We start from the raw sequence: 27,228 nt of genomic DNA, 5'->3' as shown, positions 1-27,228 counted from the left end.
CTGAGTAATTCTCTTTGAAGTTCTATCATTTCCATCATTTCTACTCTGCATCTTTCTCTCTTCTAGTTTAGACAGCTCCTGTTTTCTCAACCAATCCCTACATGGTATCTTTGGGGAGTCTCTTCAATGTCCTGGTCAGTCTCCTCTAAACTCATTCCACACTTAATGTGAGACCCCCTGTCAAAGACAATGTCCTGGGTGTGATCCCCAGGACAGAATTCAACAAGGTGACCACCTTCTTCATTCTACATCAAGGGTAAGTCTCTGAAAAGGGTCAGAGAGTACATATTTTAGGTCTTATCAGCCATGATGAGTTGATCTGTCTCAACTACTCCGCTCTGCCCTTACACAGGGAAAGCAGCCACAGACAATACACACAGGGCTCCGATCCAATAAAACTTTATATATGGACATTGAAATTTGTATTCCATCTAATTTTCACATGTCAGGAAGTCATATTATTTTCATTTTTACCATTTAAAAATGTGAAAACCACTCTGAGGTCATAGGCCATGTAAAAATAAACAGTAGGCCAGATATGACTCATGGGCTGTGGCTTGCTGAACCCTGTTTTAGATGATACATTCACAGCAATGCAGCCCATGATTGTACTGCACAGCTACAAACAACCCAAAAGCCACTGACTCACATGCAACCTGCTGTCAGCCTAAAGCGCTTTGGACCTGTGCTGGGGTGTGTCTCCCCATCTCTGAAGGGAAGAGAGGGACCAGGGGTTTCACTCACTCTCCTCAAGTTTCCCGGTAGAGAGGCCTTCCTGGAGGTGGGGTTCTGGCTCCCCTCCTACCGCCTTTACTCCTTCCTGAAGGTGAGAGATTGATCTGAGTGGCAGATTTTTTTTTAAATGGCATGCTCAGCTCAGCCCCTTTCGCCCCCACAGACCTGCCCGTGCAGAAGGAGTCCTTGGGCCTGCACTCTCCTTGGGAGGGAGGCCTAGAACTTCAGGAGGGAGTTCAGCTTGGGCACTGCTAGCAAGCCCAAGTGGCCACACAACTAGGACACGTGGATTTTATGTCACTGAGCTGACTTAGAAAAATATGTTCTCAATCTCTGACATCTGTGTCTACCTGTCAGTTCAGAACATGGGAAGGGAAACAAAGGGTTATCCAGATCATGTGGGCCAGTTCTGGGATCTTTAGACCCAGGCAGGACCTGACATTTATATCTGCCAGATTTCATTTACTGATTTGGCTCACTGCTTTGACCTGCCAGGGCTTCGGTGGCACGTGGTCTGGTTCAACTTTCAGGCCTTTAATATCAGACTTCCACATCCTAATATAAATCATTAATGAACACGTTGACTAAAGATATACTTTGAGATAAGTCACTCTTCACTTTTGCCCTGGTGGTGACTTTTCCATTACTCAGAATCATTTGGGCACCATCCCTAATAGTTACTAATCCTTCCAATTGGGTCTCCCTTCCCCAGTTCTGTTTTCTACTCCAGAGCCAGTGTGGGTTTGTTTTTTAAACATTCGATGGATGTATCATCTCCTATGCAAAACTCTTTACAATGCAAAACTTTTACAATGTAAAACTCTTTCCATGGCTTCTCTTATTTGTAGGAAAGACCTACATCCTGCTAGCCACTGATATCAGCTGCAAAGAGCCCTAACCAATTGTCAGAAAGGTAAAAAATGGTCAGTACCTATGGTCGCATCCTAGCTAGAGACCTCAGGAGCTGGTTCTTCTGTAACCAAGAATACTAGTGACAGTCAGTGGCTTACAAAGCCACAACTCACCCCATAACCTCTCACCCATCCCCTGGGACCAACTGAGAAGTCAAGATTTGCCCCCCTGGGTTCAGTGTGATCTTGCTGATGGGACCACACGGCCGAAGCCTCCTTGGCCACCTCGCCGCCCTAAGTCTTTTACCCCTGCTCCTATCATGGACTCATATATGTTGATGTGGGCCTGTAGATCTGCTCTCCTAAAGGGAGACCAGTGGCTCATCAAACTTTATAGAACACTGCTACTCAAAGTCCACAGGACAGCAACATCAATACCACTGGGGACTTCTTAGAACTACAGATTCTCAAACCCCATGGAAGCAGTATCTGCATTCCATCAAGACCCCCAGGACCCTGGCCCTGGCTCCTGTGGATTTTCAGATTTATTAGGCTGAGGGCCAGGTATGTTTTTTAAGCTCCCCAGCCATTCCAACGTTGCCAGTGTTGAGAAATCCTGCTATGGAGTAAGGGCACCCTCTACCCTTAGCTGCTTCTGCTATCTCAAATACATCATCAGATGCCAATTAATTTCCAAAGTTACCATTAGGAGAAATAAGGCCAGACAAAGAAAAATCCTACTGGTCAAGTAATTCAACTAAAAATAAGTGTTGCGTCTGTTTTGTGCCCCTTTCCCTTTGGCCAAAGTAAGCGGTTACTTTTACTAGTCACAGTGGCTGTTTTTCTATGACTGGAAGCTACATCTATCTAAAAAGGAACTTTTCTGAAAAAAAACTTTTTTTCAGATGGAGTCTCACTCTGTCGCCCAGGCTGGAATACAGTGGCACGATCCGCAACCTCTGCCTCCAAGGTTCAAGCGATTCTCCTGCCTCAGCCTCCCAATAGTTGAGATTACAGGCACCTGCCACCACACCTGGCTAATTTTTGTATTTTCAGTAGAAATGGGGTTTCACCACGTTGGCCAGGCTGGTCTCGAACTCCTGACTTCAAGTGATCCACCTACCTCGGCCTCCCAAAGTGCTGGGATTACAGGCATGAGCCACCATGCTCGACCAACTTCTCTGAAAATAATGAAGAAAGGAACCTGACCGTTGCCCTGGCCTCCAGGGAAGGTGGCCAACTCCTCCTGGTTTGCCTGGGACTCTCCCAGTTTTAGCACTGAAAGCTCCACATACTGGCACATCTCTCAGTCCAAGCAAGCTGGGACGGCTGGTCACCCACACCCAGTCCCCGTTATGGTCTGACTCTGACCCCTCCCTCTTCTCTCACCTCTTCCTCTTGCTCCAATATAAGGAATGCCTTCACTTCCTCCTAGAGCTCGCGCCTGCCTCCCTGCCTTGCTTTGCCTGTACTCTTCACTCTGTCTGAAACATTCTTCCTTCTAACCATGTCCTAGCTCATTCCACTCATTCTCCAGCTCTCAGCTCAAACATCACTTCTCTGTTTCCAACCCCCAGGCTTGAGCAAATTCCTGTTTTCCTCTCTCACAGCACACAGTGCCCTTTTCACAGCACTTGCCACAGTTTACACAATTGTGTTTGTGTTTGATTAGTGTCTGTCTCCCTGTGTAGACAGTAAATGCCTTAAGGACTGGGACTGAATCTGTTTTCACTCCGCTTTCTGAGTGCCTAAGTACACAGGAGACAGTTAATAGATATTTGTTGAATGAATGAAATGAATCCATGTAATCAGGATCCCGTCCATGTGTCTCCACGAGAGAGACAGCCAGCTTCTCCCAGGGTCTGTTCTCTCCTCCTCCCATCAAGATCAAGCCCTGACTTTGGGCAGGCACATGGCTACTCAGATAAAGGCTCATTCTATAATCCCTGGGTGCTGGGTACAGCTGTGTGAGTGACTTCTGGCCAAGGAGAAGTGGAAGGTGCAACTTTCAAAAGGGCTTGTTAAGAGGGGTGTGTTCCTTGCCCTTTTTCCTCCCTATTAGCTGGAATGTAAATGTGATGGCTGATGCTCCAGCAGCCATCTTGTACCCAAAAGTGGCAGTGGGCATTGAAGCCAGGCATAGTGGAGAAACAAAGTGGAAGGAACCTGGGGCCCTGACACCGTGGAGATCATCCCAGCCCTGGGGAGCTACCTCTCTTTGACGTGAGTGAAATAAATGTATTCACCTACTTGGGGCTGTTCTGTTACCCAACCACATTTATGCTAACTAAGAGCCTCTATCCTGGGGGTCCCTTCTGACTTTTAATATGTATGTCAGAAATAATGAACCACCAGTGTGTTTTCTCTTCCCTTAATTACACCACATAAATATAAAGCAGGAAGTGAGAATGTGAAGTGGTCATCTAGTAGGATGGTTTCAAGGTAGCGAAATGAGGAGGGAACTGAGGGACTCAGGAACTCAGGGTCTGGTCCTAGACAGCTGAGCCATCTGGACCTCAGCTTCCTCCCCTGTGAGCAAACATAAGGAAGCCAGGCCATTAACTGCCATTTCCCTTCATTCTCCAAAGGCCTCCTTATTTTAATATGTTTCAGAGTTATATTAGAGGAATAGCCACGTTGGGGCACAAGGCACAGGAGTAGAAATAGTTGTGAAATAACTGACATTCAACTAAACTCAAAACATTACTCAAAGCTTGCACCACAGAAAAGATGCCCTAAGTGTGTATGGAAGATACGTAAGATCTTGATAAATGCCAGCAAATACCCCAACCCTTAGAAGTTCAAGCTGAGTTCTACAGATCTATTAAACCAGTCGACCCAAGGTTAGTTCTAATAAAGAGTCTTTTCCACAAGGGTCTCTATGGTGATAATCAGCTTCAAAAAGACTGCTAGAAGGGGAGGAAAAAGGAACATCAAGGAGACTGGGAGGGAAAGGGAGATGTAATAGGCTCCAAAATTCAAACAAATGAATCAATTACATATGGGAGAAGATACAGTAAAGTGTGAAGAACAAGACAGTATGAGGTAGATCACCAAGCATAGACTCTACAAGTCCTCTATCATGACAGTCAGCTAACTAACCAAAATTGAGTCTAACAAATATTTAATACTTAAAAAACAAAAATAGAGGGATATACCATGGATAAAACTGATCTAATAAGCTCTCTCTTGTTTCAAGGGATTTTTCTTTAGATCTCCTAGGAATCAATATGCCCAAGACTTGCACTGCTTCAGGCACAAAACTGTGGGACCCAACATGTATGTTAATACTTTCATTGGCTATGTTTCCACTTCAAGCTGAGCAGCCAACCTAACCTTAGTTACAAGCCAAACTCTAAGTTCATTTTGTAAATGCCAAGTAAAATGACAAATTGCTGATCTCATCCACTGACATGAGTGCCATCAGCCCTTCCTATCTAGACAGTGACTGGTTACATTCAGCCCATGCTGGCACTGGCTTGCCATCTCTTCCACTTCCCCTTCCTATCAGCCATTCTGCTTGCTCTGCAGCATTTCAGCCTGTCCAAGTGGTGGATCTGGAAGACACAGAGCACCCAGTCTTTCTTTAACTCTGGAGAGTTCACAAGCAAGATGAGGCCTTGTCATTACAGGTCAAAAAATACAGCCCCAAAGTATCAGGTGTTATTCTAAGACCTAGGGACAGATTCATTACCAGGCAAGAAGGAATTTAGTTCATTTCTCTTAAACTTGGAGACTAAATGCTACAGAGGTCTATGCCCTGGCTTAGAGGACAGACACAGATTGTTCAAAGTACACGCTCTGATGAGCTTCCATCATCATCAGCTCCACTGCCCACCTCCATTCCTGAGCCATTTGGGAACTGGTTTGTACCCACCGAGGCTGTCCCAAGCCTAGAAAGAGATGAGAGCTCATCTCCACCGTGGTGGGTACAGGAGAGGGAGGTATGATTCTTTTTTTTTTTTTTTTAAACAGTAAATACTTGATGTTTAATGGTATTTTCACTTCTGATTTGAGGGAAGACTCTCTTGAGAATGACTTCCAACTACATTATTACTCGCTCTCCTAGAAGACTAATCCTAATATTCATTAATAACCAATAATATGGCAAGAGGAGAAAGAGCTGAGGTATTTATCACTCTCTCTGCTAGAAGACGCACCCAAATATTCATTAATAACCAATAATACGGCAAGAGGAGAAAGAGCTGAGGTATTTTAGGTAACTTTGTGTCTATTTATCCAGTAATTCCACAGACTCGATGTCATAGTAATATGGCTAAATCAACAACAAAAGATTTACTATTAAATTCTTAATTTAGAGATTAATCAAGCATAGCATTTTATGTGCTACAGTTTCTGGGATTTTTGTTTATTATCTAGGAATCCCAGCAATAGTACTAACAGGCAATAGGCTTTTGTCTCCTAGAAAGGAACATAAACATTTTAACATCCTCTTAAACATGATGTCACCTGTCTATTCTGGCTCCAATTAAATGGGAAAGTAGAAAAATGGACTATTACTAGCATAAAAGGTTACTGGAAAAATGAGAACATATACAAAAGCTTTCTGTTGATTTAGAAGTACCATTTAAATGTTCTTCCATTAAATTAATTACAAATCAGATAAATGTGTATGCAACCTCATTTTGAAAACAGATTGTCTTACCAAGTAGCTGAACGTGTACCAGAGGACTCACACGGACAGGAGAGAATGAAAGGATTTACTAACCAAATATACTAATCCAATAATTCCTCCAAAAATTAAGTAGAGGCTTTAATAGCTACGTACAGGGAACCACTAAACTAGGAAATTTAGCCCAGTAATAAAAACTTTTTCATAATCTCTCTTCTCCTGTACCCAGACCTGCGAGAGTTGTCTCAAACAATAAAAACAGTATGCAAATGTTAACCCAACCTTAATTCAGAACGGCTTAAATATGATAAGGTAACCTTGGAAACTATGGAGAGCTCTCAGGTGGAAGCCAGAACTCTGTTTCAGGTGACAGAAGCAGACAGATTGTTAAGAATCTGTTATGAGTGGAGTCCCATGCCAAGGCTTACCCTGGCCACCACTTACTAGTGGAAGCCTTGAGCAAATTCTGTAGCCATTGTGAGTGTCACAGAGTCGTGAATGTAAAGATTATATAACACTATCTGTGGTCAGTGTCTCCACATCTAGCACCCTAAAGAAAATTCAAATGCCAACTATTTTTGTGACAGGGACAAGCACTGGGTGCTACAGGCACATAGGAGAGCACCCACTTCAGGCCAGGGAGCCAGCCAAGGCCTCCCAGATGAAGCTACGTCTACCTTGAGACCCGAGCCAGAGAAAAGGTCATTTTCAAGTTAATAATACCCAATCAAGACTTTCTACTGAGATAAAATACTTGGTACCAAAAAAGTTACATTCTATTTGATGTTTATTCATCTCATAGAAATGTAAGAGTAGAAGTATAATAGGGCAAACGGGTGGCAAAACAACAACAACAAAATCAACTATGGACCACTTGGTTTTAAGCATTCTGTTGTGGGTGCCTTTAACTGCAGTGCTTTTTTCCCCCACAGCCCTCAAACTATTTTTTAGAGACGGGAAATATTTCTCTTGACAGTTACAACTAGCAGCTGCTAGTTGTAACCAGCAGCTCTCAGGCCTCTTTTCCTTGGCACACACTGTCTACCACCAGCGCCCCCTCTACTCCTTCTTCTCCTCCTCGAGAGTAAAGACCTTAAAGGCACTTGTTCTAGAATAAGGTCACAATTCTCAGCACACTTTCGACAATCCATGTGGAGAGAATGCTTGCGCCCACACTTCTCATCGTTCCTCTTGCCACCTGACCAATCACTGGGTCATTAACAGGTCCACCTGCCTACTCTCCTTTTGAACACAGAAGTTCCACCAGGTAAATTCACCTGCCTGCCTGGTGATTATCTGCCGCTGCCCATGGGAACAGGCCAAAGGCTGCTTATGGTGGCTCAAAAACATCTGCATCATACATACAGTTGCGCCTACTTGAATGGCTTTGGATTAACAAAATCCAGGATATCGAGGAATACACCTTTCATTTAGCAGACACATCTACGTGGGAGGTGAGTAACCTTGTACAAGTTTGTGTGCGACTTGGTTTCTTAAAATAAGATTAAAAAATAACAGCTACTTCATAGTAGAAGGTAATATTAATAACAGTAGCAGCAGCTAACATTTGAGTGCTTACTCGGAACTACAACCAACCAGTTCTAAGCATTTTCCATGTAATAAATGAACTAAGACACAAGAAGCACCAAAAAACATTAGCCATTACCATTATTTTTAAATGTCTGATTTAGCGTTAAACTCTTTCCTCCAAACAAAACCTTACCTAGAACAGCAAAAAACAACAAAACAAACATAAAAGTATACAGAAACAAAAAAGCAGAGCAACTCCAAGTACAGCTGGAGTGGGTCCACTGTTCCAAACCGGGCATTCCTATTCCCCCAACACCAGCCCCTAAGAACCTCCAATGAGTCCTGTGGTTCCTGAAATCATGGCTGAAATGTGAATGCTACCACTGAACAGATGGACAGTGGTGGAGAGAACCACAGCAGAGCTGAGCCAATCAAGGCAGTTAATGGTCCGAGTCTGGCCACATGTCAGAAGAGCAAGGAAGAGTGTGGGGTGCACACATTCTCCCTGCAAACACAGTGGTCTGCCTAAGGTGTGCTGGTGACTGTGAGCTTATTCCACTCTATGACCATCTCGCCCTGCCTTCCTAATAGATGACAGCGTCTTCTCCGGGCACTGCACTAAGTGAACTTCCAATGCTTCTTCCATGCATCTAACATTCTGATTCACACAGTCTTCTGGATAATATTATGCAGAGATGCTTAGTCCACGATTCTCAATATCCTAACATACCCTAACACTTTAAAGAAGAAATAGTAAAAATTAAACAAACAAAAAAACCTCTTCTGTGGGTTTTCTTCTGTTGTCTGGTTTTATTGTGAAGTGTTACTTGCTGTTCAAAAGCTAAAAAAGTTGTCCCTATACTAGCTTTGACAACTGATTTTAAAACTGGTTTTATTTTTGTTTTGCCAAATACCACTGGCAAAGAAGGGAAGCTATGCTTGTAAGTCGTCAGAAGTTATGTTTTGGAGAAAAAAGTTTTCCATAATCTGATCCTTGAATCACATTCTTCCTCTGCTGCACACCAACTGCAGATCCCACGACTGGAGCAGAGGAAAGAATGCCTACCCGGGCTCGCAGCACTGGCATGCATTGAGCTTGGTGCAGAGAAAGGAAAAATTCCGGGTGATGATGTTAAGCCCGGAGTAGGCACCTTTCTGCCTCCCAAACCAGCCTTTCCAGCTGTGCTCCTGCCTCCATTTCCAATTTTTGTTTCTCTGCCAAACTACAGCAGGGAGGAGAAAAGAAAATAACATAATAAAAGGTTCAAACGAATACACCCATAGGAAATATGTGGCTAATTTTATAATAACCCAAGGTGCAGAAAGGTTTTTAAAAATGAGTTCACTCTCCAAACTTTTGAGAGTGGGAGGTAGGACAGAGTTCTCCACTGGGAAAGGTTGCCTGGATCAGCTAACCGGAGGCCTTCATTTTATGGATGACACATCAGAATGATGTCCTCTGACTCCCAGAAAGGTGCTGTTTCCACTGCACCCAACAGTTTGCTGTGTGAATTAAAAGCTCATGCTGGGACCAAGAACAGCAATTCATAAGCAATCCCCGCAACTGCCAATTTGCCACAATCAGTGCAGTTCCTGCAGCCCAAACTCTGTGTTTGGGAACCGGCATCCTCGCAAAATTCACTAGTGGGCTCCAGACAAATATAGACACGGGCATGTGTTCCTTCAAAACCAAGAAGCAGCTATGCTGCTTTCTTGGGGCTGGTTAGGAAGACATCGTATGTGGACTTCAGAGGGGGAGAGGACCCTGCTACCGAGGAAGCAGGAGAAGACTTCAAGACCCAGTGCCTGAACTCCCAGGCTGCGCTGCTGCCCTTGTTGGGTGATTTCTTTTTTTTTTTTAGACGGAGTCTCACTCTGCCGCCCAGGCTGGGAGTGCAGTGGTGCAATCTCGGCTCACTGCAACCTCCGCCCGCCGGGTTCAAGCAATTCTCCGGCCTCGGCCTCCGCAGCCTCCCGAGTAGCTGGGACTACAGGCGCCTGCCACCACACCCGGCTAATTTTTTGTATTTTTAGTAGAGACAGGGTTTCACTATGCTGGCCAGGCTGGTCTCGAACTCCTGACCTCGTGATCCGCCCGCCTCGGCCTCCCAAAGTGCTGGGATTACAGGCGTGTGCCACCGCGCCCGGTCCCGTCTGGGTGAGTTTTTTTTTCAGCCAGAGTATTCCGTGTTGTTAGCAAGTCTCGAGTGCCGCGAAGGTGTGCGCCACATCCTCTGCCAGCAGGGCGCGAAACGTAACTCCCTCCGTCAGCGAGTCGAGCTCCCCGAGAGGATACGGGGCCCCGCTGGTCCACTCACCCCGGGCCCGCTCCCAGGCGCAGGGCGCGACCTCCGCCGCTGCCTAGGCTTCCCTCGCGGCTCTGAGGGAACCCCGACCCCAAAGACCGGCTTTCCTTCAGGAACCTGCGTTTCCCGCCCGGACAAGCGACCTAAGCTGCCTGGCCTCCCTTATTCAAATACAACCCGGTCCCCGACACCGGCTCGACCCCCGAGTGGTGGTGCAGCCCCGCCCCACTCCCGCCCGGCTCAAGGGCGCGCTCCGGCTCCAGGACTCCTAGCCCCCGCTGAGCGGCACCGGCGGCCACAGAGGAGGGCGCGTCCCAGGCTGCCCGCAACCCCGCCCGCCCTGACGGTCCCTGCCCGCGCCCCCCGCCCGGCCCTGCCCTGCCCGGCCCTGCCCGGCCCGGCCCCAGGCTCACCTGCGGCGGGGGCGTGAGACCGCTCCCGCTCCCTTGCCCGCGTGGGGCTCCTTGGCGCCGCCATGCTGGCCGCGCCGCGGACAGGCGTTGGGCCTCTGCCCGAGGTCTGCAGTGGTCTGTCAGACGCGACGGCCGCCTGCCGGCGCCCAGGCTCGCTTCCCTGCGGCGGGCTGGGGAGGGCGGCGGAGTCGCAGGGCGGGGATTGGCACCGACTGACGCGTCGAACAGCCAATCAGAGGCCGGGGAGGGGAGGAGCTGAGCCTAGAGGGGCGGGTCCTCCGCACGCCGTCGGGGTCGCGGGCCAGAGATGTGCGGAGGCGTTTGGGGCTAGGTCGCGGGGCGGGAAGCTACTCCTGGGGTCCAGGCGCGTTCCCGAGGCTGGGAATTCCACTTGGGCGGTTCCGGCGGCCTCCCTGGCACTTTACATCGAAGGCCTGTTGAGTGGGAAGCACAATCCCGGAGGGCCGGCTGATGAGGGCGAGGAGTCGGTGCGGTTTCCCCCGCGAGAAGGTTACTGCGCTATCCTGCTCAGTCACGGCCGGGGTGGGCAAGCCTGGAGTCCAGATGGAGCTGTCGGCCTAGGGCCTGTTTACCGGACTGGGGAGATTTTCTAATCTTTCTTCTCCCTGGGTCAGCAGAACAGGGTTACGCTTACTTAGAACTCACAGTTTACTTTGGGGGCGCGAATATGTGCATTATTGACAAAACTGCCCTCTTATAGAATGATTTATCCAAAGGAAAAAATATGGGAGTAGTTAACAGTAGAATAGACAGCCCAACAATGAAAAGGCGCTCACAAAGTTCTCCCCCGACTCCCCCGGTCAGATGGCCCCTTTTTTTTTTCTAGAAGAAAAAGGAAGAAAATGAAAATCCTGGTGAACACTTCCTCTTTCTCCAAGATACACAGTTGCAGAGACAACCGACTGCATGGGAAATGTTTTGCCATCTTTTGAAAGAAGTTCCGTAACTAAAGAAAGATGTGAGAAACAGCCTGGAATTTTGTGTGGCTTCAGTAGCCTGAGGGCAATGTCGACAAGTAATTGGATCGCTTTCCTCCCTTTCCCTAGTCTCAGAACACAGGTCTTTGGCCACTACAGTGAGATTCTTTACCCGGCAACAACAGTTAACTTAATGCCAAGCATTTACTGACAGCTGGCATCCGGCCACATGCTTTAATATATGGGTTTTACATGCATTGCTTCATTTAATCCTCACTTGCCCATGAGGTAGGCACTGTTATTATCTCCAATTTACAGACCAGGAAACTGAGGTTCAGGAAGTACTAGTGCATAGTTTGAACCTAAGTCTGAACCCTCAACCGCCCAACCATTCTCCAATGCATGATTCACAGAAGATAATAAAAATGTTCCCAAACTCTGCTGCATGTTTAGAAAATAATCCCTTTTATCCAAATCAGATTTTTAACATTGAGGGGTAGTTTTCTACAACCATAAACCACCAATTGCGTGTATAGAGCCACGTTACTCATACAAAATAAATGACTTAAAATTGTTGTGCCTAAGTTACCTAAACAAGTGTATGAGCAGTGACAAGTACAAATTGTCTATTCTAGAAACTAAAAATACCAGGGCTAATTTCTTGTGGTATAATAAAACAAAATTTACTTAGTCCTTTAACCACAAAACAAATTAGCCAGTTCCCCTCCCTCCTCCCACAAGATAATATTTATGAACACAGCTGTTGGTACTTGGCCTAAAATCCTGTCAATTAATTCACATTTAGGATTTTGGTACCCTGTAATGTTGGTTGTTACTCCAAAAGCTGAATGAGAGGCCTCTTAGTGTGGTACTTAATGACCAAACCTTGGAGCCAGACTGCCTGGTGTCCCTTCATACAAGCCATATGGTCTTACATAAGTTAGTTAACCTTTTTGTGCCTGTTTCCTTATCTGTAAAATGGAGCACCTACGAGTATCTACCCCGTGGGATTCTTATGGGAGTTACATTACTAAATATGTGCAAAACTCTCACAATAATGCTTGGCACATGAGCATCACATAAATATAAAGATGTATATACATGGAGATTTCTAATTGGCTTTCTGGTCTAACCATGAGTGATTTATTACATGTCTGCACAATTATGAAGTTATTGATTTTTTAAAAATACCTAGATCATGAGCTCTTTGAGAGCAGGAACTCTGATCTAGAATCCCTAGAACCTGGCTCAGAGCTTAAATATTTATGAATGGGTAAATTGAGAGTGTGGTGTGAGGCCAGCTGGAAATCATGCTGAACAAAGACCTCTGCAGCAACGGTCTCAGCTGAAATGTGGACGCAAATCATCACGCTCGCCAAAACATCCACCTTAGAACTACCAAAAACAGGCAGTGCCTAGCGTTGTGCCCAAAAGCCACCTGATTATGACTCTGGAAAACTCAGAGTGAGTTAGGCCAGGGACAGTGGTTACTCCAGCTAGTTGCATGAGGGTTGTGATATGACTCAAATCAGAAGAAAGAAAGAAAAACTGGCCAGTAGTTCCCAGCAAATATTTAATTGGAGTTTTTTGTTGTTGTTGTTTTTATGAGGTTTTCTTGACCATTTGAACTCTGAAAATGGAATGTGAACATTCAGAGCCTTTCAAGGTTCATGTTGCAAAATGTATTTTCTTTTTCTGTTTTTGAGACAGAGTCTCACTCTGTCGCCCAGGTTACAGTACAGTGGCGCTATCTTGGCTCACCGCAACCTCCACTCAGGTTCAAGCGGTTCTCCTGTCTCAGCCTCCCGAGCAGCCGGGATTATAGGCGTCTGCCACCATGCCCGGCTAATTTTTGTATTTTTAGTAGAGGCAGGGTTTCACCATGTTGGCCAGGCTGGTCTCGAGCTCCTGACCTCAAGCAATCTGCCCACCTCAGCCTCCCAGAGTGCTGGGATTACAGGCATGTGCCACCACGCCCAGCCCATTTTAACCACTTTTTAAAGTACAGTTTAGTGGCAGCCTGAAGGTCCCAGTATGGGGATAGACAGAAGCCCCTGCCAGGGCCTGCTGGGAGCTTCAGGGCTCTTTGTGCTACTTGTGTGCCTGCTGTGCCAGCCCCTTCTTGAGGGTTCTCCTGTTCCTCCCTGTTTAGGCTTCACACCTTGCCCCTCACCATTGCAGCCTTGTCCCACTTGATTTCTTAGCGTTGCCTGTGAAATGTCAGCTTGGATCTTGGCCTCACACCACTTGCAGCATTTGTTCACCTTCACACTGGGATGCTGGAAGTGTGGCATCTCACCCATGCCCTGGACTGGCATGTGGCAGGGTGGCCCACACTTCTAGCCTCTGCTCATCCAAGAAAAAGATCATATGTTGGCTTTCAAAAATCGCTGGGTTCTAGCTGGGCACGGTGGCTCACGCCTGTAATCCTAGCACTTTGGGAGACCAAGGTGGGCGAATCACCTGAAGTCAGGAGTTTGAGACCAGCCTGGCCAGCATGGTGAATCCCAGCTACTCTGGAGGCTGAAGCACAGCAATTGCTTGAACCTGGGAGGCAGAGGTTGCAGTGAGCCAAGATTGTGCCAGTGCACTACAGCCTGAGCAACAGAGTGAGACCCTGTCTCACAAAAAGAAAAACAAAAAAATCACTGAGTTCCTAGGAGGTTATTTTTTTAGGGGATGGTTTCCAAATGGCCCCAACAGCTGGGTTCAAATCCTAGAATGTAATTTATTAGCTGGATGACCTGGAGCAAGATACTTTAAACCCTTTTTGCCCCATTTCCTTACTTATATATTAGTAATAATAATAGTACTTACCTAAAATGGGGCTTGTAGAGTTGATTCAGTGACTGCATGTAGAGGCTGGCCCTTTGTAAGTGCTCAGTTAAGTGCTGCCATTGGCACCTATTGACCTCTACATACTGTCCTCTATTAGAAAAGTTGACACTGACTGATTTTGGTATTATAGTTTTTGTAGTTATTCAGGGGCTTCGTGTGAATAAGAAGCAACATATGCTCAGATACAATGCAGGAAGGAAGTGGAAAGATAAGGATTTCTCAAATTCTAACTTTTATGGACATCAACAATGATGGCATAATGTTTTAAGGACAAAGGATGGTCAAATAACCTGCATGGCTGGGCAAGGTGGCTCAAACCTGTAATCCCAGCTACTCAGGAGTCTGACGCAGGAGGATCACCTGAGTCCAGGAGTTTGAGGCCAGCTAGGGTGATACAGTCAGACCCTATCGCTAAAAAAAAAAAAAAAAAAAAAAAAAAAAAAAAAAAAATTAGCCAGGCATGGTGGCATGCATCTGTAATCCTAGGTACTTGGAAAGCTCAGATAGGAGGATCACTTGAAGCCAAGAGTTTGAGACCAGCTTGGGCAATACAGCCAGACCCTATCCCTAAACAAAAATTTAAAAACTAGCCAGGAGCCTGGTCAACATAACAAGACCCTGTCTCTGTGGAAACTAAAAAACCTTAACTGGGCACGGTGGCAGGCACCTGTAGTACTAGCTACTCAGAAGGTTGAGGCAGGAGGATTACTTGAGCCCAGGAGTTTGAGGCTGTAGTGAGCTATGATCATGCCACTGCACTCTGGCCTGGGCAATAGAATGAGACCTTGTCTCTAAAAATAAATTTTTAAAAATTAATAGACATTTTTCTAAAGAAATTATGTAAATGGATAATGAGCACATAAAAAGATGTTCCACACGCCTCTAATCATTAGAGAAATGCAAGTTGAAACCACGATGAGATACCACTTCACATCCATTAGAATGGCTATTATAAAAACAAAAAACAACAACAAAAAAGAAAATGACAAGTGTTAGAGAGGATGTGGACAAATTGGAACCCTCACTCATACATTGAGAATGTTTTCCACTGTGAAAAACAGTGTAGTGGCTCCTTGAAAGGTTACATGTAGAATAACCATATGATCTGGTACTCCAGCCTGGGCGACAGAGGGAGACTCTGTCTCAAACAAACAAATAAATAATCAATAAATAAAATGTGTTTTGAATTTTATTAATAATAAAATAACTGTAAAACATGTTTTGAATGTGTGCCATACTCAGTCAACCAAATTACAACACTATCCTCTCAGTCATTCATACCTCAGTGCCACCCAACCTTGGCACTTTCTAAGAGCAGATGGTGACTGGAGGAGTGCCAAGAGGGCTTAGGAGCTGCCAGAGGGATTGAGGAGGTCAGCTTAGAGCCATAAAGGGAACTGAAAGATGTGGGGGTGGTGTGTGTGGAAAAGAACTTCATGATTTTGAGTAGGTCTAGACCAGAACTTAGCATTTCCTTAATTTTTCAAAAATAATTTTAGCAAATCAGATGGCTTCGCTCCTTCTCACATTCTTGACGCCTGTCCTGCCTGCAGTTTGCATAGAGCTGTACTGACTCACCACCTCTGTCCTTTGACCTTATATTTGCACTGCCTGGGCTGTGCTTTTCTCCCGCCTTGCCTGGCTGGCTCCCATTGGTCCTTCGTCAACCTGCTCTCCTTGGGGAGGCAATTCTGGACCACCCAAGACAAGCTGGAGTTCACAAGATGGCTTCTCCACCGTCCCAGCTCTGCCCGCTATTCTCACTGCACCTAGTACCCTGCACCTAGTACTCTGAGACGTAACTTGTTCAAATTCTTGGCCGGGCACGGTGGCTCATGACCGTAATCCCAGCACTTTGGGAGGCCGAGGCGGGCCGATCACTTGAGGTCAGGAGTTTCAGACCAGCCTGGCCAACACAGTGAAACCCCATCTCTACTAAAAATACAAAAATTAGCTGGGCGTGGTTGCAGGCGCCTGTAATCCAGCTACTTGGGAGGCTGAGGTGGGAGAATCGCTTTAACCTGGGAGGCGGATGTTGCAGTGAGCCGAGAGTGTACCACTGCACTCCAGCCTGGGTGACAGGCTGAGACCCTGTCTCAAAAAAAATTAAAATGAAATTAAAAACAAAAAATACTCCATGTTTGACTGTGAGCTCCTAGAGGGCAAGGACAAAGATCCCAGCCTCCCCTTGGTGTCCTGCACAATGCTTGGTAGCCATTTAATGTGTGCTTGCTGAGTACGGGATTGAGGTCTCTTCAAGATCCCACTGCCCACTTTCCTCCTCCTCACCGTGCTCTTGAGTCTGCACATACATTCCTTGGCTTCCTCTACAAGTGGACTCGGTACACAGACATCCTTGTCAACAAATTCGCCTTCTGAAGGATGACACTTCCTCTTTCATGCTTGGTAAGCTTGGTAAGATTTCAGGAACAGCAGGACCCTTGCCAAATGAAATGTAGAAATGAAAAGACAATTTTGCCAAATAATCTGACAATTAAGTAAAAATATATGGAGAGGTACAATCTCTAAAACCTTTTGGTTACTTTACTGGGCTTGCAGCTCCAATTAATCAACAAAACAAATTTTTTATGTTTTTGTCAAAGCAGAACACGCAGCAGTCTTTCTGGCTTAGCCACCCCCACCCCACCCATTTTTAAAAATAAAGCCAAGAGTGGGAAAGAAAGAAAACCAGATTGCTGTTTTTTCTCTGAGTTGTCTATTTGTTTGTTTATTTTTTGTAGTGACCGAGTCTCACTGTGTTACCCAGACTGGTCTTGAACTTCCGGGCTCAAGAGATCCTCCTGCCTCAGCCTACAGAGTCACTGAGATTAGAGATGTGACCCTCTGCACCAGTTAGGTTTATTTATTTTTGAGGATCCCAAGGGATGACACTAAAAATACAAAAATTACCAGGGCATGGTGGCATGTGCCTATCGTCCCAGCCACTCGGAAGACCGAGGCTTGAACTTGGGAGGTGGGGGTTGCAGTGAGCCAAGATGTCGCCATTGCATTCCAGCCTGGGCAACAGAGCCAGACTCTGTCAAAAAAATAAAATAAAATAAAAAGAAAGAAAGAGAGAAAGAGAAATAAAGAGAAAGAGAAAGAAAGAAAAGAAAACAAGAATGAGTTCTTGAAAATTAAAAATGTGTTAATTCAAGTGAAGCCTTTAACAATGCCTGGCCCATCCATAGTAAAAATTTAATCAATATTAACTATTGTATTGGACCATTTACTTTCTGGATTCACTTTTATTTTCCATCATTGTTTTGTGACCTATGCCTAGTGTGAGTTGGACAAGCTTCCAATAAAACAACTTCCATCATTTTCTTGTGACCTATGCCTACGTCTAAATCAGAGCAGCCTTCATATTATAGTGTCTTACTGGACAGAGGGTAGGACCTTAGAATCTTCAATTCTATTACAAACTTGAATATAGATCCTTCCTTTGAAAGAAATTAACACTGAGGCAAAGAGGCCAATTAATTTTCCTAAGGTCATGCAACGACTCAGTAGGTGCAACCAAGAGTAGAATCCTGGCCCTCTGGTTCCCAAGAGAATGCCCGTCTATCTGTCTTTTCTTGGTTCAGCCCTGAAGTGGCCATGCCAGGGGAGTCAGTTCAGCCCCTTTCTTTCAGGGACTGCCCACCTCTCCCTAGTTCCATGTCTTCTTACAGGGGATGCCAGTCATGGGTTCACCAGAGTACCCCTATTTCTTCTGCTCAAGAAGGGGCCGCTGATCCACACAGAGCCAAATGGATCCATCCCTGGGGTTAGAATATAGATGTTGGAAGACAGAAGTTGCGGTCAGGCATGGTGGTTCAGGCTTGTAATCCCAACACCTTAGGAGCCCAAGGTAGGTGGATCACTTGAAGTCAGGAGTTCAAGACCAGCCTGGCCAACATGGTGAAATCTCATCTCTACTAAAAATACAAAAATTAGTGTGATATAGTTTGCCTCTGTGTCCCCACCCAATCTCGTCTTGAATTGTACTTCCATAATTCCCACGAGTTGTGGGAGGGAACAGTGGGAGATAATTTGAATCATGGGGACAGTTTCCCCCATAGTGTTCTTGTGGTAGTGAATAAGTCTCACGAGATCTGATGGTTTTATCGGGGGTTTTCACTTTTGCATCTTCCTGATTTTTCTCTTGCCACCACCATGTAAGAGGTGCCCTTCAGCTCCCACCATGATTCTGAGGCCTCCCCAGCCATGTGGAACTGTAAGTCCAATTGAACCTCTTTTTCTTCCCAGTCTCAGGTAAGTCTTCATCAGCAGCATGAAAATAGACTAAGACAGTGAATTGGTACCAGTAGAGTGGGGCGTTGCTGAAAAGATACCTGAAAATGTGGAAGTGACTTTGGAACAGGGTAACAGACAGAGGTTGGAACAGCTTGGAGGCCTCAGAAGACAGGAAAATGTGCGAAAGTTTGGAACCTCCTAGAGATTTGTTGAATGGCTTTAACAAAAATGCTGACAGTGATATGAACAATAAGGTCAAGGCTGAGGTGGTCTCAGATGGAGATGAGGAACTTGTTGGGAACTGGAGCAAAGGTGACTCTTGTTATGTTTTAGCAAAGAGACTGGTGGCATTTTGCCCCTGCCCTAGAGATTTGTGGAACTTTGAACTTAAGAGAGATGATTTAGGGTATCTGGTGGAAGAAGTTTCTAAGCAGAAAAGCGTTCAAGAGGCGACTTGGGTGCTGTTAAAAGCATTCCATTTTAAAAGGGAAACAGACCATAAAAGTTTGGAAAATTCGCAGCCTGATGATGCAGTAGAAAAGAAAAACTCATTTTTTGAGGAGAAATTCAAGCTGGCTGCAGAATTTTCATAAGTAACAAGAAGCTGAAGGCTAATCCCTGAGACAATGGGGAAAATGTCTCCAGAGCATCTCATAGGTCTTCATGGCAGCCCCTCCCATCACAGACCCAGAAGCCGAGGAGGTAAAAATGGTTTTGTGGGCTGGGCCCAGGGTCCCCATGCTATGTGCAGCCTAGAGACTTGGTGCCCTGTGTCCCAGTCACTCCAGCCGTTGTTAAAAGGGGCCAAGGTACAGCTCGGTCCATGATTCCAGAGGGTGCAAGCCCTCAACCTTGGCAGCCTCCACAGGGTGTTGAGCCTGTGGGTGCACAGAAGTCGAGAATTGAGGTTTGGAAAGCTCCACCTAGATTTCAGAAGATGTATGCAAAAGCCTGGATGCCCAGGCAAAAGTTTGCTGCAGGGGCAGGGCCTTCATGGAGAACCTCAGCTAGGGCAGTGCGGAAGGGAAATGTGGGGTCAGAGCCCCCACACAGAGTCGCTACTGGGGCACCACCTAATGGAGATGTGAGAAGAGGGCCACCGTCCTCCAGACTCCAGAATGGTAGATCCACCAACACCTTGCACAGTGCACCTGGAAATGCAACAGACATTCAATGCCAGCCCATGAAAACAGCCAGGAGGGGAGCTATACCCTGGGAAGCCACAGAGGCAGAGCTGCCCAAGACTATGGGAACCAACCTTTTGCATCAGCGTGACCTGGATGTGAGACATGGAATCAAAGGAGATCATATTGGAGCTTTAAAATTGCCAGCCCTGCTGGATTTCGGACTTGCGTAAGCACTGTAACCTCTTTGTTTTGGAGAATTTCTCCCATTTGGAATGGCTGTATTTACCCAATACCTGTACCCGCCATTGTATCTAGGAAGTAACTAACTTGCTTTTGATTTTACAGGCTCATAGGTGAAAGGGACTGGCCTTGTCTCAGATGAGACTTTGGACTGTAGACTTTTGAGTTAATGCTGAAATAAGACTTTGGGGGACTGCTGGGAAGGCACAATTGGTTTTGAAATGTGAGGACATGAGATTTGAAGGGGCCAAGGTGGAAATGATATGGTTTGGCTCTGTGTCCCCACCCAAATCTCATCTTGAATTGTACTCCCAAAATTCCTTTGTGTTGTGGGAGGGGCCCAGTGGGAGATAATTGAATCATGGGGGCAGTTTCCCCCTTACTGTTCTCATGGTAATGAATAAGTCTCATGAGATCTGATGGTTTTATCGGGGGTTTCTGCTTTTGCATCTTCCTTATTTTCCTCATGCCGCCACCATGTAAGAAGTGACTTTCACCTCCCTCCATGATTCTGAGGCCTCCCCAGCCATGTGGAACTGTAAGTTCAATTAAACCTTTTTTTCTTCCCAGTCTTGGGTATGTCTTTATCAGCAGTGTGAAAACGGACTAATACATAGCGGGACATGGTTGAATCCGGAAGGCAGAGGTTGCAGCGAGCCAAGATCGTGACACTGCACTCCAGCCTTGGTGACAGAGCAAGTCTCGGTCTAAAAAAAAAAAAGAAGAGAGAAGTCACTTTTCACTGGGGTTGCTAGTTAGGGAGAATGTTTGGCCAAAATGGTCACAGCCATCCTATTGTGTTTAGTGTGACACCACACAGACCCAGGTAATGCAGAGAGAGAGACAGAGAACCTTGATAATGCACGGAGGATGGACAAGGAGAGTGCGCAGAAGACAGTGCCACAATTGTTACAGGAAACCAGAAGGGTCTGGAAGGGAGGGCTTCAGGGAGAAAAATGAAGTTGATTATTTATTAATGCATTTGAGCATTTAGAAAATAATATCCTGGGTACCTGGTAGAGCTGATGACACACTTGGGAAAAAAGTTAAATAAGGGTACATAGAAAACCCAGCGTGGGAACAAAATGAGACAATAAACTCCAGGAAGAACAAACAGTTGTACAAAAAGGAAAACATTACATTACGCTTCTTGGCTCACCAATGGACAATATCGGCTAGTCATAATAAGGTTAAAAAACTTGTGACATACTACATTGGTCAGATGAAAGGAGACAAACGTGGCAAAGGAAGAGTAACAGAAACAAATTTTTATCTATTGTAACAGGAAGTCAAAAGATACTGTTTAAAATGATAAAGAATAGGGTTGGGCGTGGTGCCTCATGCCTGTAATCCCAGCACTTTGGGAGGCAAGAACAGGCGATCACTGAGGTAAGGAGTTCAAGACCAGCCTGACCAACATGGTGAAACCCCATCTCTACTAAAAATACAAAAAATAGCCAGTGTGGTGGTGCGTGCCTGTAATCCCAGCTACTCGGGAGCCTGAGGCAGGAGAATCGCTTGAATCTGGGAGGCAAAGGTTGCAGTGAACTGAGATCATGCCATTGCACTCCAGCCTGGGCGACACAGCGAGACACCATCTCAAAACAAATAAATAAATAAATTATTATTTTTAGATGATAAGAAATAGAAAGAGTATATTATGTAGAAATATGAAAAGAAATACCATAAGAGCTAGGTAAAACAGGTGAAATTTTAGAGCAGGAAGCTCAGGGGTTTTCTTGTTATAAGTTTTTTTAAAATGATGTGGTTTTTGCATGCTCTCACTCATAGATGGGAATCGAACAATGAGATCACTTGGACACGGGAAGGGGAACATCACACACCAGGGCCTATTGTGGCGGAGGGGGGAGGGATGGCATTGGGAGTTATAACTGATGTAAATGACGAGTTGATGGGTGCTGACGAGTTGATGGGTGCAGCACACCAACATGGCACACGTATACATATGTAACAAACCTGCACATTGTGCACATGTACCCTAGAACTTAAAGTATAATAAAAAAAAAGATGTTTTAAAAAATCGTGTGTACTATTATTTTATATGTATAAATTTATGTATATATAAACATAAGACATATATATAAATTTCAAAAAGTATGCATTTTGAAAAAAACATAACAGAAAATTAGGAGTGGCCTCCATGACCTTAAGAATAAATCAATTATCTTATTCCTCCGTTAAAATGTGTCAGCAGATAAGCATAAGAACCAAAATATGCCTCCCTCGAGCACCAGGCTCTGCACATACAGTGAAACTTAATGATACAGAGGAAAGAAAAGGCAAGAAATAAAGAGCTTTTATTAAAAGCCACTTATTTGCAGCTTCATAGAAATGCAAGAAGAGGTCTTTATCGCGACAGTGGCCCTGGAACTGCCAGCTGATGGGGAGGCAGCCTGGGAGGCGGCCGAGGCAGGTGTCAGCCTCATACCCTGTACATCATGTTCACAGCAGGGCTGATACCTCATTACATAAAAATTTAAACATCTTTAAAATAATGACTCTGAATGTGAGTGCATAGATCAACACCAGAGAAAAACGGTTTCCATTTTTAAGGAACTTGATATTCTCAAGTCTTTTTTCCTTACCACCATTTCCCATAACCCCTTATCATCCCAGTCCTCTAGAGTCCTGCTAGTAAGACAAGGGACGTTTGTAATACTATCAGCTCAGCCCTGAAGGCCAAGAACATATTCTCGAGTTGCTTGAACCCTCAGAGAGGACTGCAACTTGCCTTTCTACTCAGGCTGAACTCCAGAATCATGCGGGCATTAGGACATAGGAACTCACTGGTGTAGGGCACCATGTCTCACTACACCAGGAGGAGAAACCAATGAGGGCAAATGATTTGAATGAGAATGGCAGAATTCACACTGTGGAGTGTTGCTTATATAGTAATGTGGAAATTAGGACCATATGGATACTAGTGAGAGAATCCCAGTTGGAACTAGCCTAGGTCAAAAAGACAATGCATTGATTCGATTAGCTGGAAAGTCCAAGGGGTAGCTCTGGCTCCAGACATAATTGTTTCCCAAAGTTCAGACAATGTCATGTCATTACTCTCGCAGTCTCTGTCTCTCAACACATCCAGGTTCCTCTGACCCTTAGCACACACACTCTCAAAAAAAGAAGATTCTCTCTCCAAGCAACCATGGTAATCCCCAAGAAAGGATTCTGTTCCCCCGTTAAACATCACACACACACACACACACACACACACACACACACACACACACACATATAATTCTGAACTAATTATTGCATATACCATTGTATGAAGCTAGCCTGGATCATGAACTTAGAGAAGGAGAGTGGTGGGCCCTGCATTTGACAGCTCACCAATCAACAATTCCCAAGTGGACAGCCCAGTTTGTTACTAGAAGAAAGAGGGAGGTATCATGGGCAAGCAGAAACTACAGAAATCCATGTAGTCCTAAAAAATATAACTTAAGCATACTATGAAGTCAGCATAATTACATATTTAATAGTGTTATTCTTGTATTAAGTAATAATTACTCCTTACCAGAGAATCAGTGAAATCCAGGGCCAGGAACACACCTTGATCCTGGGCCTCTTCAGACTGTCATCTTTTGTCATTCTGACCCGGTGGCATTTTCTGATTTCCTATTCATTCTCACACAACCATGTTCCACACCATCTACAGAGCTCTCTCCTATCAATACGGTGGCCTGAGATTTCTCAGTTTCTCTGTCTGCAATTGCTTAAAGTACATATTTTAGGGCCTCATTAGCTGTATTTCTGTAACTCTTGTTCTACCTATTCTATGAGCTTTCACAAAAAACCTTACAGAGGTCAGAATATAGGAAAGTTGGCCTTTTCCCCAAATATTTTAATGAATGATTTTGTTTGTTTTTGGTATTAAGGCCATTGGTTTTCTTAGCAGGCAAGTAGATCCTGTATTTCCCATTTATTTTCTCGGACCCATGACACATTTCCAATGGTGCAACACTATCTCCCATCCCAATGCCATTCTACAATGCCACCTGGTCACCTCCTCTCCACCCCCCATCAAGAAGTGTAGTCTAATCCCACTTCTTGCATCTGGGTGGGCTGGTGACTATGTTGACAATACACACAGTATTGAGGAAGTGATGCCATGTGACTTCTGAGGCTGTCATAAAAGGTGATACAGTTTCACCTTGTTTTCTAGAATACTGGCACTTGGGTTGCTGAGCCATATTGTAAGAAGCCTGACGAACCTGCAGCGAGCATGCTGGGAGTAGGCTGGGTTACTTGGAGAGGCTCAGGTAAGCACTCCAATCAGCAGGCCCCCGCCCCCCCGACCATGCCATGTGCCAGACACCTTGCTATAGTCTGAATATTTGTGTCTGCCCCCAATCCATGTTGAAACCTAACCCTCAAAGTGATGGTTTTAAGGGGTTGGCCCTTTGGGAGGTCACTAGGTCATGGAGTGGGAAGCCCTCATGAATGGGATTGTGCTCCTATAAAGGAAGCCAGAGGGAGCTTCGTTGCCCTTCTACCTTTTTTTTTTTTTTTTTTTTTTGAGACGGAGTCTCGCTCTGTCGCCCAGGCTGGAGTGCAGTGGCACAATCTCGGCTCACTGCAAGCTCCGCCTCCTGGGTTCACGCCATTCTCCTGCCTCAGCCTCCCAAGTAGCTGGGACTACAGGCGCCTGCCCCCAGGCCTGGCTAATTTTTTGTATTTTTAGTAGAGATGGGGTTTCACTGTGTTAGCCAGGATGGTCTTGATCTCCTGACATCGTGATCTGCCCGCTTCAGCCTCCCAAAGTGCTGGGATTACAGGCGTGAGCCACTGCACCCGACGCCCCTTCTACCTTCTTATTGCCTCGGTTTCTAACTCCACAAAATGGGGATAATAGCAGTACATACTTATAGGATTGTTGGGAGTTAACTTATGTAAACTTACGACTGGCACATGATCATCCCTCGACTGTGTAATTGTTAGCTGTTTTTACTATAAACAAATCCTATGTTTTACATTTTGAAGCCTTTCCTGACTCTTGATAACTCAGATATCGCTGCTAAATCTAAATGAATTGGTTTAAAGTTAAGGCTAAACGGTAGAGTAGCGAGGGTGTGGCCCTGGTTTCCATCCTATAGGTGTGAGGTCATGAGGCTTCAGGGATACTTCATCTCCTCCCAGATGCTGCCACTAAAGTCTGCAGTCTGTAGTATCAATGCCTGGATCCTTTTACAGCATTGGATGGACTCAAATCACGCACGTTTCCATTCAATAATCTCAAAAAACAGTTACACGCAAACAATCTCAATATTTACATAGGTGCCACATAATATAAAGCAAGGCTCAAAGAAGTCCAGACTCTTGACCCTTTAGGGAGGTGAGGTTGCACAGTTAACACCCTCCCATTCCCCATGACCACACCCCGTGCCCATCTCCTCTCTTAGCTCACAAAAGCAGTACCCTGGCTCTGCTTCTTTTCTTTTTTGAAATGGAGTTTTGCTCTTGTTGCCCAGGCTGGAGTGCAATGGTGTGATCTCGGCTCACCGCAACCTCCGGTGCCTAGGTTCAAGAAATTCTCCTGTCTCAGCCTCCCGAGTAGCTGGGATTACAGGCATGCACCGCCACACCCGGCTAATTTTGTATTTTTAATAGAGACAGGGTTTCTCCATGTTGGTCAGGCTGGTCTCGAACTCCCGACCTCAGGTGAGCTGCCCACTTCGGCCTCCCAAAGTGCTGGGATTACAGGCGTGAGCCACCAGGCCCGGCCACCCTGCTTGTTTTCAACCTTCCTACATTTAAATTAGATCATTCCTTCCTTAATCCATGTATTTCTCACCAGCTTACATTTCACAGAAGTTTTAGGATGCAAGAGATGTCAGTCCCAGCTACCGGGGAGACTGAGAGTGGGTGACAGCAACCTTGCCCCCAACATGGGCACTCCTGAGCGGATTGTGAAAGAGGAGGGTGTAGAACCTAGGCTTCATGCGGTTTCTACTCTAAGGTGGCAGTGTGAACTTCTACCTTCTGGTAAGTAAGTCTTTCCACGCCCATTCTGGATTTACAGTTCGTTCCACTCCTCATTGCCACCTCTGCAGCACGAAGCTATTGTTCTTGCCCCGACCATCTGCTGTTTTCCAGGAGAACAGCTTGGGCAAACAAAAGAGATGGCAGGTGGGGCAGGAAAGAGTCCTAATTACCCCCCCACCACCACTAGAAAACACAGGGCAAAGATGAAGGACTTCAGGCTGGGTTTATAATAGGATAAGAGTGTCACTGATGGGAGGGAGCAGAGGCGACAGGGATCTCCCTGACGGGCCTACAGGAAACCAGAGAGGAACTGGCCACGGTTGGCTCTAACTGGTTTGCTCTGAAGCAAAGTCTTATAAAACATTTCAGCAATGACAAAAAGAGAAGAAAAACAGAGTAAGTTTTGGAGTAAGTATTACTATGTCCTGTTGCCGAATATCCTAGTTATGCATGAAGGTTTTTTTCTTTCTTTCTTTCTTTCTTTGCTTAAAAAAAAAAAAAAAAAAGGACAACTGTCAGTGACCATAGAAGTTCAACTTTGTTTTGGGGGTGGATTTCAGGCTTGTTTTGGCAAACTGGGCACAATCCCAGAGTCCCTCCTATGGCCGCCTCCTCCAGTCAGTTGGAGCCCTCTAAGTTCAAAGACAAAACTCACAGGATCCACTTGCACAGGAGGAAATACATTCTAAAGGTCTCTTTTCTTTTCGAAGATCTTTACTCCAAACCTCAACAGGTGAAAATAATGGGAATTATCGTGATTGTACTAAGTTTGAAAACTACAATCTGAAGATTTTTTTTTTTCTTTTTATGGTGGGAATCCACTCATGCAACTTGAAAGGTCAGAGGTAAATGGGCAACTTCCATAACTTACAGACTTTCAATGTAACAGGGAGAGTCCGCGAACCACGTAATTCCTCATGTGGTTAGAATTTCCTCAGAGAGAAGCACAGACCTTCCACTTCAGCTAGGGTTGCCAGTTGTTGTTGTTTTTTTTTTTTTTTTTTTTTTTTGAGATGGAGTCTCACTCTGTTGCCAGGCTGGAGTGTAGTGACATGATCTCAGCTCACTGCAACCTCCACCTCCCAGACTCAAGCAATTCTCCTGCCTCAGCCTCCTGAGTAGCTGGGATTACAGGTGCACGCTACCACACCCGGCTAATTTTTTGTATTTTTAATAGAGATGGGGTTTCCGCCATGTTGGCTAGTCTGGTCTCGAACTCCTGACCTCAAGTGATCTGCCCACCTCCGCGTCCCAAAGTGCTGGGATTACAGACGTGAGTCACTGCACCCAGCATCTAGGGCTGCCATCTTTGATCTCTGCTGGGGAAGAGAAAGAAAGAGGAGAGGCTCCAGGTCTTCAATCCCAGGCA

General features: G+C 45.5%; 1 protein-coding gene across 2 annotated transcripts in view; it reads right to left on the bottom strand.

The window, feature by feature from the left end:
- Positions 1-10,586, bottom strand: part of OTULINL (OTU deubiquitinase with linear linkage specificity like) — a 31,200-nt gene extending 20,614 nt beyond the window's left edge. For both annotated transcript variants that reach the window (XM_005556602.5, XM_045393551.3), the window contains exon 1: positions 10,469-10,586. In XM_005556602.5, coding sequence (XP_005556659.2) covers positions 10,469-10,532 — 64 coding nt within the window. In that variant the 5' untranslated portion in view covers positions 10,533-10,586. The remainder of the gene's footprint in view (positions 1-10,468) is intronic.
- Between the last annotated feature and the right edge of the window lie 16,642 nt (positions 10,587-27,228).

The sequence above is a fragment of the Macaca fascicularis genome, chromosome 6 (assembly GCF_037993035.2).
Source record: "Macaca fascicularis isolate 582-1 chromosome 6, T2T-MFA8v1.1".
NCBI lineage: Eukaryota > Metazoa > Chordata > Mammalia > Primates > Cercopithecidae > Macaca > Macaca fascicularis.
This window is presented reverse-complemented; position numbering and strand designations above follow the sequence as displayed.